Source organism: Poromitra crassiceps (genome assembly GCF_964638095.1).
Source record: "Poromitra crassiceps genome assembly, chromosome: 7".
Classification (NCBI taxonomy): Eukaryota; Metazoa; Chordata; class Actinopteri; order Beryciformes; family Melamphaidae; genus Poromitra; species Poromitra crassiceps.
In genome coordinates, this window is record NC_139628.1 from 34,933,761 (window position 1) to 34,948,082 (window position 14,322).

At 42.2% G+C, this 14,322-nt stretch overlaps 1 protein-coding gene across 6 annotated transcripts in view; it reads right to left on the minus strand.

The window, feature by feature from the left end:
- The window catches only part of elavl2 (ELAV like neuron-specific RNA binding protein 2), a gene marked incomplete at both ends in the record, with an annotated part of 28,425 nt that extends 15,933 nt beyond the window's left edge, over positions 1-12,492 (minus strand). For 3 of the 6 annotated variants that reach the window (XM_083640742.1, XM_083640741.1, XM_083640738.1), the window contains 2 exons: positions 10,229-10,477; positions 12,406-12,477. In XM_083640742.1, coding sequence (XP_083496868.1) covers positions 10,229-10,477; positions 12,406-12,477 — 321 coding nt within the window. Of the gene's footprint in view, positions 1-10,228; positions 10,478-12,405 lie in introns of all 6 variants that reach the window. The other 3 variants (XM_083640740.1, XM_083640739.1, XM_083640743.1) reach the window with 2 other exon arrangements.
- Between the last annotated feature and the right edge of the window lie 1,830 nt (positions 12,493-14,322).

Below are 14,322 nucleotides of genomic sequence, written 5' to 3' on the forward strand. Positions count from 1 at the left end.
CGCGATACATCGAGTATATTCAATATATCGCCCAGCCCTACGCCCAGCCCGTTAAAATATCGGAACCCAGCCCAACCCAGCAGCCCGCAACGCCCAATTTAATGTAATATGTTGAAAAGTAGCGGTGTGAAAAGTAGCTAATAACTGTCTCTCTCCCCCCCTCTCTCTCTCACACACGCAGACACTCACATGCTGCTGTGCGTGACAACAGTTGTTCTGCTCTGGATGAGTTGTGTGGCTGCTTTCATGTCGGTCTTTCTTCAATTAATCCAAGGTCTTCAAATGGAGGTAGCAGGTAGAGGTAGGCTACAGAAACAGTTCTTATTCTTCCCCATTTCTTTTAATTACCTCATGCGCTCTCAATTGGTCACGTTGCAGTAATACTAAACGTAGTAGTGCAGCAGGTGCGCAGACGGCTTGCAGATACGGCTTCAGACTCGCCATCGGATTTCTTTTAATTACCTCATGCTCTCAATTGGTCACGAATCCTATGCAACAGAAAATCTGTGGTGGCATTAGTTTTATGGACACTTCAAATAATAATTACAGCAAATCAAAATGTTTGTTTTGAGAGCACATAGGCTACCTCATTGAAGCATTTCTTTACTCCATGTAGGCTACAGAGAGTGCAGCAGGAGTCTGTCTGATTGTGTGTAGGCCTACGTGTGTGAGAGAGAGTTCACGTCTTAAGGTTAATTACTCTGCGTGTTTCACTGCTCTAAATTATTTAATAATGTTGCTTTGTCACGTTCTGAGCCTGCCCCGCCCGCACCCGCGATATTTTCATAATTTGCCAACCCAGACCGCCTGCGGGGCGGGCCAGCCCGCGGGACCCGGCGGGTTCTGGGTGACCCGCGCATCACTACTGCCCATAGAAGGTAGGAAGGAGAGATGTCAAGGGTAAGCTGCTGCAGCAATACAACAGCATTTCAAGAGGAGGAAGACATGCAGCTCTGTGGCGATTACTTAACATCTGACGACGTAGCACCAGCACACAGATGCAGGCTGGCATAAATACACTGCCACAGGGGCAAGGCGAGACGAGAGAGTAACAGTCTAAAAGGCTGTGCAGTGCCTGAAACTGAATCAGTACACCATCCACATGAAATGGCCTGAAGGCTCTGAATAAAATTCAAGGCTTGAATAATATTTGGGCCCTATAGTTTGAAACCATTGCCAGAAGAGCTGTTTAAATTCAAGCTCTTGATACAGTAGCATGATCACTTACAGTATGGCTAATATGCAACGCAGGTAAAACAATCCGTCCATAATGTATCCTCCATAATCACCGGATGACAAAATATACTACTCATCCATAGGGATCAATGACAAAATGACAATAACATCATCAGTGAGGAATAAACCATTTTTCTGGTGCAGAGTTGAAATTTAAAGGTAGCTAGATTTGCAAGATCATGATTGCATGAGAAATCTATCTTGCTGTGCTCCAAGCTATTGGCTCCGTCCCAGCAGTGGGCAGAGGGTCCAGAGGCACCTACGCGCGGGATTTAAGTCTGACGACAGCGAGAAGCGAGTTTGTGACAGTGATAGACAGATGGTTCGTCCAATCAATCACCTGCCAGATATTTTTTTTAGACAATCAAACATCACCTTGACTATGTTTAGCTCCAAACGGTTGCTATTATTGTCTGAAATCAAATCCCATTCCTGAGGCTTCCTCTCATAAGACGGCAATGAGGCCAGCAGTGGACGCTTGCGGAAAACACACTTTTCCAAGTGGCCTATATGTATTTATGTATATATATAGTGTTGTGCCAGTGCAATAGAGGAGTTTGCTCCCGTTGCATCCAAGCCTCAAACTCCGGTTCTGAAAAATCACGCCGACGAGGAAGAGCCAAAAATTGCAGTTCCGCAAGTGACCACTTGAGGCTGGCTCCAAAAGAGAGAAATTTTTTAGAGGGAAATACAGTAGATGATAAAGCAGACTATGCTTTGGGGCCGTGATTGACCTGTCCAGTGATTGTGCAGCTCACCGATCACAGACCAGGAGGCGCTGCAGCTCTGTCTGGCTTAAAAAACGGAGAGAGAAAACAGATTCAGACGGTCAAAATGCCAAACACAAGGCTTCAAAACGGGAGTCCACAAACCAATGGGATGCTACGTCCATATCTTTATAGTTTGGTTGCATCTCATCCAATCCAACAGAATCTCCCGTTGTGAAAACCAAGTGAAACTTACTGTATGATTCTACGCTCCACACTTGCTTGTGTTTGTAATGTGTGCTAGACAGTAACTTAACTTTTTTAATGTGTAAAATTGCCCAACACTTCATATGAGGTGAACATGAGTGCAATGCATTGCCCTATTTGCCAGTTCAATTTGACTCAACACCTGGGATTTTCTATAATAGCAGAGTTGCCGTAATGTGATGTCCAGAGGACACAGAACATGGAAGCTGTGTAAACAACTGATATATATTTGATGTACTTTAGGAGCGTCTGGGTAGTGTAGAGGTAAAAGCACTCGCCTACCACCGCAGAGCCCCGGGTTAAATTCCTGGCAGCGGTACTTCTGGCTTGGTCAGATGTTCCTACAGACACAATTGGCCGTGTCTGCAGGTGGGAAGCCAGTGGGGTAGGAGTTACACGGGCCTGAAAATTCAAACCCGACCCTAGTAAGTTGAAGCCCGGGCCGACCAATTAGCCCGAACCCGGGCCGAGCCAGTCAGGGTCGGGTTCCGTTGGGCTCAGGCTGAATCTGAGAACTCTAAGCTGTATGTGTGTACGTGTGAGCAGGGAAGAGAATGAGAGTATCATTCTGGCCTACTGTAAATGCCTACAAAAATAAAATAAAAATTTGCTCAGCCCGACCCGTCCCGATTTATTAGCATAAATTGTCGGGCTGGGTCAGGCTCTGGCTGAAATGGAGAACTCTAGTAGGAGTTCTGGTCGCAGCACTAGCGCCTTCTCTGGTCGGTCGGGGCGCCTGTTTGAGGGGGAGGCAAACTAGGCGAATAGTGTGATCGCGCTACGTCCTGCGGGTGAAATCCCTCGATGTCACGTGAAACGAAGGGGCTGGCAACTAGACATGTATCGGAGGACGCATGTGCTAATCTACGGAGCAACCACTGGGACAGCAGGGGGAATTGGCCAAGTACACTGGACCCTTTTAACACGTTCACTGCCGTCGACGAGTTATCTCGTCAAAAAAAATCCAACGGTTGACTGCCGTCGACGAGTTATCTCGTCAAAAAATAATAATAATAATTTGACGGTGGGACGTGGATCAAACCCTTTTACATCTCCTATAAAAATATGGGAGCCACCGAACGTGTACAACCCATTCCACTGACCCACTAAGTGGCGACAGTGCTCTCCAGACTAGAGAAAGCCGAGCCAAAACTGCAGGGAAAAGTGTGAGGAAACCATTCTCATACTGTAGAATGGTTTGGCGAAAACGCTTTCGCGCTGGCGCACAACGGTGGCGCACAACGGTGGGAGGGTTCCAAAAATAGACTGGGTGCAACACACTTTGAAACACGCAGCATAAAGCCCAGAATCGCACAAAGCTTCATCAAAGCTCTCAACCGAAACCCCAAGAAACGAGCGAGCCCCATCCAGACTCGCCCGTGAGGGGCCGCCAGCAGCCAGGCAGCACAGACAGGCAGCAGAAACTCGCTTGTGACAAACGCTGCAAAGCCACCAGAGACACACCCACGGAGGGAGGAGTTTGAAGGAGAGGGGGGTGGGGGTGCTGTTATGGAGGAAATTACTGTTCAGAACTATTGTTTAGATGTCTGATGTCTTACTGATGCCAAAAATAAATGTTTAAAGTAGGGATGGGCATTTCTAGCAAAAACACTATTCGAAATTCGCTGGCCAAATTCGAATTTAATTCGAAATTCGAAAAATAAATAAAAAAATGTAAAAAAAAAAAAAAAAAAAAAAAAAAAAAAAACTTTTTTTTTTGTGAGTGAAATGTTGCATTGTCTCCCCTGATTCTAAGTCTACGGCTTTATTAATTAATATAAAAAGCTTCTGCTGTGGATTTTTAGCTCAAACAAGCATTGCACCACTGAAGTAAAGAACATGTTACATGACATTGACATTTTCGAAAATAAAAAACAGTTTTGACAATCATGAGTGGTTCATTAAATATTTAGTAGGCTCAGGTCTGAGTGCCAAAGGGGTGCCAAAGTCACCCCCTCTCCCTCTTCATGGGATTTCATCCGCCATTCATTTTTCCATAAACCTTGCTTAAAATGCTTATAAAAATTGTTTTACTTGCTCAAACCAAGCGATTTGACTATACTTAGAATCAGGGGAGACAATGCAACATTTCACAAAAAAAGAAAAAAAAGAAATCCGAATTTCGAATTTCAATAATAAAAGTCGACCTTGATAATAACAACGATTATTCGAAAATTCGAAATTCGATGCCCATCCCTACTTTAAAGTGACTGTTCTATCGAATTTCACAAAAAGGCATTTATCTCAGCTTTCCTTTTCAGACGCTGAAACCATGCTGTATTCAACTGCTAATGCCTACATAACTACTAACTCTACAAACTAACTCTTTTAGACAGAGAAAGCACACATTCTATTAGTTATTTTGAGATATTTTGTGTTCACAAAGTCCTAGCAGAAAATAATCCTCGGCTCTTGAAAGATGAGCCAGAATCCTCAAAAACCCCTTGGCAGAAGCTACCTACAGTAAAAAAAAACTGTTGGCAGTGAATGTGTTAACAGGAAGCCATTTTGTGTCTCAAAGGCAGGGTAAACACAGGTGCAACCAAAACATTAATGAGGTCCCCAGCACTGGAACACCTAAAAACAACAACCCCCCCCCCCCCCCCCCAAAAAAAAAACAACAGACAGAGACACACATGTATGTTACTACTACTTGACAATAGTGCTGCTGATGTATGTTTCTATTTTCGTTATTTGGATATCTGGGATATACAGAATGTAAAAGTGACATTTTATTTCTCACTTTTCAAAATAAATAAATATAAATATAAATATAAATATAAATATAAATATAAATATAAATATAAAAACAAACAACAAAACTGTAACGTGTCCCTTACATTTTTGGGGTGCAAATAAATGTCTGCTGGCGTGCCTCGGTTTCCGAGTACCAGAGCAAAACTTCGAGCCCTGAAGAGCATAACTGACAAAAGCAGTCTTCTGAGTAATGGCCACTCACTGGCAACCGCTGTGGCCAGATTTCAATACAACCCAGTTAGCTCTGCATTGGGTTTCCAGAGATATATCGACATTTTATTTTAATTGGTTGTTATCAAAAGAGAAAAACAAGACAGTTTAATCCAAATCCAAAAGAAAACATCAAAACAATCAAAACTACAATGACAAGCAGTCTGACAGATCTATTTATACTTCTCTATACATCTCTTCTTGCCAACAACAAACATTAAAATTTAACTTATAAATCCCTAAATAGAGTAACAAAAAGACATGCATACAGCACCAGCATAAAGGTGGGAAGTCACCAGCCACTTGCTGGTAAATGTTGGCTGTGTCTATAAAGTTTGTTCACTCTGTCAGCCACTTAAAAAAATTAGCAACCTTGATTTCAGACAGAGGTCATATCCTAACTAGAAATACTGCATCGTGGTTGTATGCCTCTGCCAACAAGTCAGCAGTCTACATCCATGTCTGTCCACTCTCATACAAGTCAGCAGTCTACATCCATGTCTGTCCACTCTCATACAAGTCAGCAGTCTGCATCCATGTCTGTCCAGACCGGTCCAGACTCATACAAGTCAGCAGTCTGCATCCATGTCTGTCCAGACTCATACAAGTCAGCAGTCTACATCCATGTCTGTCCAGACTTAGACAAGTCAGCAGTCTACATGGATGTAGTACATCCATGTCTGTCCAGACCGGTCCAGACTCATACTGTACAAGTCAGCAGTTTACATCCATGTCTGTCCAGACCGGTCCAGACTTATACAAGTCAGCAGTCTGCATCCATGTCTGTCCAGACCGGTCCAGACTTATACAAGTCAGCAGTCTGCATCCATGTCTGTCCAGACCGGTCCAGACTTATACAAGTCAGCAGTCTGCATCCATGTCTGTCCAGACCGGTCCAGACTTATACAAGTCAGCAGTCTGCATCCATGTCTGTCCAGACCGGTCCAGACTTATACAAGTCAGCAGTTTACATCCATGTCTGTCCAGACCGGTCCAGACTTATACAAGTCAGCAGTCTGCATCCATGTCTGTCCAGACCGGTCCAGACTTATACAAGTCAGCAGTCTGCATCCATGTCTGTCCAGACCGGTCCATACTTATACAAGTCAGCAGTTTACATCCATGTCTGTCCAGACCGGTCCAGACTTATACAAGTCAGCAGTCTGCATCCATGTCTGTCCAGACCGGTCCAGACTTATACAAGTCAGCAGTCTACATCCATGTCTGTCCAGACCGGTCCAGACTTATACAAGTCAGCAGTCTACATCCATGTCTGTCCAGACTTATACAAGTCAGCAGTCTACATCCATGTCTGTCCAGACTCATACAAGTCAGCAGTCTACATCCATGTCTGTCCAGACCGGTCCAGACTCATACAAGCACAAATACATTGAAGCCCACAGCACAATGGTGTGGCCATTCAGCCTTACAGGCAATGTATACCAGATACGTTACGGCTGCTCGTTACTCGGTAAGCCGAGTAGAAGTGCTCGGGGTCCACAACAGGGTCTAACCCATGGGTCTAACCCTAAGAAAAAACCCTAACCCTGATTCATATTTTTAATGGCTATCATGTCTGATAACATCCGTAGCTTAGCGTTAGCATGTTAGCTAATCTAAAGCTGTTGCCCGACATACAGCCAATCAAATGCCTGCCTGAGGTGAAATTAGAGCCGAACGATTTGTGCACCGAGAATGGCACATTGTCCCTAGCCCAACCCCTTTCCTCACCACCCCTACCCACCCCTCGAATACAGACTCTACGACCTTCTTATCCCTAGCTATGGCCCCTTTTACCTAGCCCTGCCCCCTTCCTTGATGGAATGGATGGACATGCGTCCAGTGACCTTGAACTTTGACCTTTGTCCACCAAAATCTAACCTGTTCATCCTTGAGTCAAAGTTTGAGCCAAATTTGAAGCAATTCCTTCAAGGCCTTCCATCCTGAGATATCGCATTCATATCGTGGGAATCAGACGGACATACGGACATATGCACCGCATGTACGTATGGACAGACATACACACACCTCTAACCTACAATAAATGATCGCACTGGAATCTACTACCATCTGCTCCTTTGTCCTGACCGACAAACCATTGTGTTGAACATTTCCTGAAACCAGACCCTCCTTAATAGAACAGTTACCCTTAAATAATGTTTCATGCTACATACGGACAACCTGAAAACATAATGCCTCCGGCCACGGCTATTGCCGTGCGGAGGCATACAGATGTTTGGTGGAAATGTAACCAATGGTTTCAGTGGTCTATAGACATAAAATGTCTTCTTCTCCGACCAACACAAAGGTTTAGAGCAGCACATATCTGTTAAAAGTAGCCTACATTTCTACTCCCCACGATCTACTCATCTCTATTTCACTTGAGATGCGTGAGGGCTTCAAGACAACTTGTTCCATTTAGTTCCCAACACTTGCATTATTTACAGTGCTACTTTCACACTTACTCTGTTAACAGTATGCAGTATGCACTGTTAGCCGATCAAGCATGTTTACAGTGTGTTCAATCATGCACAACACAAACAAGGATCACTTGTCAATTCAGCTCAAGCCATTTCACAAAGCAACAATCAAAATGCTTTTCTTGCATGATGCATGGCCAAGCACTTGCCTGTACTTTCATCATCACTACAGGCCAAACAGCTCAATTCAGCTATGAGCACACAATGACAACGCCCCCTTCCTTCCACAACTTCATGCCACTTTAACTTATGGAAAAATCAAACATGAAAGCTTAGATTTGTATGTAAAGCAGCATTGGCTGTGTGGCACTCCAAACCACTTTCTGCACAAGACCAAATAATGGTGTTAAACTTCACGAGTGCTTTTACCAGAAGAGCCTAAAATAGGCATTCGCTTTTTAAGGGTGGTGATAAAGCCTCACAATTTATTTATTTATTATTATTTTTGTGGTTCTAGGAAATAAAACTGATGCATCCATGCTAACACAGAGCATTTACATTTTCCGACTTGGGGAAAAAAGCCATTACTAGTCTCAGTGAACAGTAGGGAACACGCAAAAGATGGCCTCTTATGAATACGACATTGTGAAATATTTAGCATGATGAATATTTCAAAGCCAGAGGTGGTTGTGTGCACATCTTACACGCATGTTGATTTAATGAAGCTGGACTACCCTTGGTGTCTTAAAATAAAAAAAAGATGGGTCTATAATTACAAAAGCAATACACAGACTCAATTCAGGAATCGTATGCCTCTCACACAAAGCCAACAGCCTCCTGCCTCCTCTGTTCACTGGGAGAGACCAGTTCACTAAAAGTGAGGCTGGTGATGTTTTAGGGAAAAATGCAAATTCAACAGATGCCTATTCCTCCTCAGAAGGCTAGTGAAGCCCAGAGCCCTGACCGTCAGACTGCGTTATAAGAAGCAGATGGGGGAAGGTCTAGGTAACCTTGACCAACTCCGCAAGCGGTAAGAATCCAGCAGCCTCAGCCATTATTTATCCGCTCACGTCCGAGCCCATGTCAGTGTGTGCCTCTACCCGCAGCAGCGAGCCCATTAAAACCATCTTCAGTCACATTCTCCTCTACCTGCCCCAATATTAGGAACCTTAATATTCAATTGAAATTGGACTCCACAGAGTTCCTTGGAGGTGCCCCAACTCTGTAATTATGAACCAAGGAAACAGTCTCTTTCAATAGGAAACCTATATTCCACAGTACCGGTTCAGGCTCCCTGAGGCCCATTTCCTCACAATACCAATTTTTTTGCTAGTGGCTCAGTAGAGGATGCACAACAGTACTACACTACAAATTAAACCAGTATATTTAACAATTAAATATTTAAGTAATTATTGGAGAAAGTAGGGATGTAAAGGTACGCATATCCGTAGCATACTCGTACCGAAACTGTACCCGGAAGTGCAGCTGTACTGAATTTCGAAAAAATAAAAAATAAAAATAAATCCGAGTTCTCCACACAGACAAATGAAAGGGTTGGTACCTGTATCAGTTCCTTTGGATTTTCCTGGCTGTACACTAAACATTATATTTTGTGAGACTGACTGGCACACCCCAGCAACTGCTACATAAAAAGTGTTAATTTAAAATAAAAAATAATAAAAGTTTAGCAATTTTTTCCATTACTATACAGAAAACCGAACTGTGATTGTTGTGTACCGTAACGTTACACCCCTAGGAGAAAGTAGGGATGCACGATATATCGGCAATCTGTCGGTCTTTTGTGATCATGTCCTTGTGTGTTTAGGCAGAGCATAATAATTTAATGTATTTATACATTATGACAATAAAGTTGAACTTGAAATTGGCCGATGTTAGTCATTTTTTATCATATCGGCATCGGTCCGATGTTCCAATGTTAATATCAGTTTTATCGGTATCAGCTAAAATTTTCACATTGAGAGGAAAATGCGGTAGATCTATGATCTTTTCCAAATGTTTTGGAAATATATCGGTTATGGGCCAAAACAGCAATGTTAATATTGGTTATCTGTATCGGCCAAAACTTTCATATTGGTGCATCCCTACTAGAAAGTCAATCTGATTTGTTGCTGGGTAGGTGTCATAACGGTTACCACCACGTGAAGACAGGATCTAATAACATTCTACACACTAAGAGCCTCCTTTTGCCTCACTATTGGCTGGATTTCAAAATTAAGCATTCATTGATGGTAAAAAGCAAAGTTCCATAATTAATTATGCTCGAGATCAAAAGAGATCAAATACATAGAAGGGAATTCACATATTGTGCAAGCATAAACAGTAAACACTTCTGACATGGACAATACTGTTGGTAGGGCCCAACTGATACATTATTTCAATGTTGATAATGAGGGAGGAAAAGTTTATCTTAAGCTCTTCTCAAAGATCAGGTCTAAATGTGCCCCTGCCAGAATTGAAAGGTCAATTAACCGTGCTGAATTCTCCCCCAATGTTGCCCCAGCTTTAAATGTAAAATAGCTCAATGGAAATTATGCCCGAGCAATGATTATCGGTTGGGCCCCGACTATTAGCCAGCCATAGCAGCATGGAGTTCAGAGTCATTGTCGGTACGTTACCTGTGATTTTGTCTCGAACTAGTTTACACGACTCAATTTCTCCGATGCTTCCAAACAAGCTCTTCAGCTCCTCTTGGGTCATGTTCTGAGGCAGATAGTTGACTATCAAGTTTGTTTTACTGTCCTCTATGCTCCCTGACTCTACAGGAGAGGAGCAGTTGTTTGAGATTGTTGAGGGACCGTTGCTCGTGTTGTTGCAAGTTGGCCCATTGGACAGCTGTGTTTCCATGGCAGCAATTACCTGCTAAAGAGACAGAAAAACTCAAGTCAGAGCCACAAGCCATACCAATTAACAAAATACCAATTAAAGGTAATCAAAACAGATGGTGTTAAAAAAGGACGCTCTTCACACATGGCAACATTGGTTTTTTTTTTGTATTCATTTGTTGGCAGGGTGACCTGTATAACTACAATTTGCGGTTCAATCAAACTTGAACCTATTTCAAGTTCAACCTCCTTTCAAAACAACATTATGTCAAGAAAAAAAGCTGCAGAGAGCAATGCATAAGTAAAGAGTATTTTTATAGCAAAAAAAAGGACATTGCAAAACATTTTGTTTCCATTTATTCTTGTTGGCTATTACCATATGAATGAGGTTGCTGTCCTTTATGCAACTACTTTTTCTTAAGAGTAAAATATTTTGGTTGGGTACAGTAGAACTCAAGATCAATATTACAGGTCACCACCAACATTGGGAGAAAAAAAATGTAATCTGCTGTCAAGTTGCAAATCTCGAGCCACAGCCGGTGAAGCTTTTGTATTTTTTGTTTTGATATTTGGCCAAATGTGAGATGGTTGGATCTACCACAGGTAGACAGAGAAGAACAGCTCATTTAACTCCATTCTGTTGTATCACCAAAAAAAGAGATGCTTTTCTTGTTTCTAGGTAGACAGACGAGACGCTCGACTATAATCTGTCAAAAAGGAACACTTGATAAAGCAGTATTAACGCCGACACGTGACGTTTCAAAAAATATCTGTCAAGGGTAAATGTAGCAGCCAAAGTGAAACATTTCATACAGCAAAAATAAAAAGCATTTAAAGAAGCAGAGCCAATCTGCAGCCATCAGTACCCTAGCATGGGCAAAATGGTATTAAGTTTATAGCTGAAATCCTACATGTTAAAGGGACAGCTCACCCTAAAATCCAAAATACATATTGTTCCTCACACCTGTAGTGCTATTTATCCATCTATATCGTTTCGGGATAGTTGCCTGAGTTTTGGAGCTATCGGCTGCAGAGATGTCTGCCTTCTCTTGAATACAATGAAACTGGATGGCACTCGGCTTGTAGTGCTCGAAGCACCAAAAGAATACGTTTGAAAAACTCAACAGCATTGTCTCTTTCCAGAAATCATGACTCTTTGTTGTGAGCAGTTTCATGTAGGAACTATTTTCTTTTGCAGTCTCATGTAGGAACTAGCTAGCAGCTAACGGGTGTAGTTCGGTCAAAAGAAAATAGTTCCTCCATGAAACTGGTCTGTGGATTATCTTGAGTAACGGGGTCATGATTTCTGGAAGGAGACATTTGCTGTTGAGTTTTTCAAATGTATTTCTTTGGCACTTTGTGCACCACAAGCCGAGTGCCATCCAGTTCCATTGTATTGGAGAGAGGGCAGAAACTCTGCGGCTGATATCTCCAAAACTACTAACACAAAATGATATACCGTAGTTGGATAAATAGCACTAAAGGTGAGAGGGGAATATACTGTATGTATTTTGGATTTTAGGGTGAGCTGTTCCTTTAAGGCAACCAGCAGCAAGTTAATGTATGAAGAGTCATCCTTTATTAACATATCCAGGAATGTGCAGATGCAGAATGCATCCAGGTCAGTTTAATCACACCACCATCCATATTATTCTTAGACCATCACATTTTGACAAACACATGGTGCACAGAGTCCATAGAGCCATCATTTGAAAAGTGACAATAGACAGTTTTAGACCATACCAATACAGTCATATGGCATATGAACAACTTGTGGAGCTTTTCATACACAAAACCCCCAAAACGTGCCATAAAGTCCGAATTGAAAAGGCGATTTATTTTATTTGAACGTCCAAACATACATGACTGACCGCTAACATTGGTCATTGGTATGGCCTGAGCACTGAGACAATGAGCAGGGCCTTCTGGCCAATCAAATTAATTCAAGAAAGAAGTGCCACAGACCCCAGTCCAAGGCTCAGCCGCCCACGAACCACTTCTAAGCAGAGAAGCCACATCGCACAGTCTGACTGCCATGTTAGTTTGGAGTTGCCGTCTGCAAATGTGGACACAAAAAGGACTTCATGTTAGATCAACAAGAATAATATCAACAGTCAGTGGTGAGCAGTGAGCACATGTCATTGTTGGGGGAGCAGGGGGGGTGGCAAAGACACTTTTTTTTAACTGGCTGTCCATGCAGATTGGCTTAAACCAGGGAGAGGCAAAAGGCATGTTTCACTTAATCATAATTCAGCAAGGAGCAAACAGCAGAACCAAGGAATGTAGAAAAGTTCAGTGAAGACAGAAACGTGGCCTCAATGAGCATGAGGAATGACAATTAGTCAAATGGATCAAGGTTGGACAGCACAAATCCATCAGCCTGCTCAGTTTGATCCAGCAGATAGAGCCACTGTGCTGCGTGACTTACACTGACACACCCTGCATTTTTGAACCAAGTTTAAAGAAGCACACACTGCACAGCTGTATACATGTGAACCTCAAACAATGTAATGATCAGCATACTCCTACAAAACCAATGACTTGTGGATACATGAAAATGGCCAAGGTGAGATGAGAAGCCAGAGCAACAATCATCTTGGCAAACCCAACAGTCAAGAATAACACATTTAAAGAACTTCACTGAAAAACAATGCCGATTGATTTGGCATATTATGATCTCACCAATATCCAAAAACTGTAAGCAGTTTCGCAGACATTCGTTTACTTTGACAGTTACTGAGATGTTGAGATTGTTGATTTTGAGTGAAGATGTGGGCCAGTGATGTCATTTGTGCATGAAGGACATCACCGGCCCACAACTTAACTTAAATTTGGGATGTGTGTGAGATCATGTGCAAAATAAATCAGGATTGTTTTTCAGTGAAGTTCTCCTTCAAGGCTCCTAACGGACTTAAATCACCACAACAAATAGTGTAAAAACAAGCCACACTGGTTCAGGGCTCTTCAGATTTGATATAGTAGAAAACCTTGGCTGTCTGTGATGGGAAATCTCACCACAGTCAACTGATACGCCTCAGTGCATCATTGGCTACAGACAGGACACTTTTGTAATGCACCCTGTTTATAAGCCAATCATCTTATTCAAAATTCCAATACCTCAGTCGTCTCCAGACTATCACAGATTATCCAGCATCTATTAATAATTTGCCTTCTTGGAGGAGCAGACTGCTTTAGGCGCATTTGCTATAATAGCTTCAAATTGTTCAATATTAAGGGTAATAAAGGTGAATACACACACACATACATGGCTGCTACCCACTCCTCTGAGTACAAAAGCGCAAGACAGAGAATGTTGCCACTGGCAACAGGCTGACATTGAAGAAATCCATCATTGCATTTGAAAACTTTGGTTGCTTCGGTTTGGTTGAAAGACAAATGCTTTAGGGCAACTGATCACAATATCTTATTTACACAGCAGTAAGTTAGGGCTGAACCAAAAATCATATCTGTATTTTTTAGGCTGAATGGCAATACATAATGTACTGTATATCTCAGTGTTTTCTACAAAGACAAGTGGGCTAAAAGTTCAGTTCTACAGTAAGTCAAAGCCACATGTGAGATGTCACAAGCGCTTTCATTGAAACAAGATAAGATAGTGATAAAAATACAGGGTTTCCTTCCCCGTTTTAAAATATACATCTGCACAATATCAACATGTAAATGAAAAAAATATATGAAATAAAGAACCCATATTAAATAAAAATGGGTACAGGTTTTCCTCTCCTGCTTAACAAAATACACAGCTGTACAAATAACAATAAAAATGTAAACGGAACAAAAACAACAGAACAGCCCAACAAGTAGTACCTCCTACTGTATGTAGTCCTGTACATAACTTGGAGGTTTTATATGGATACATCA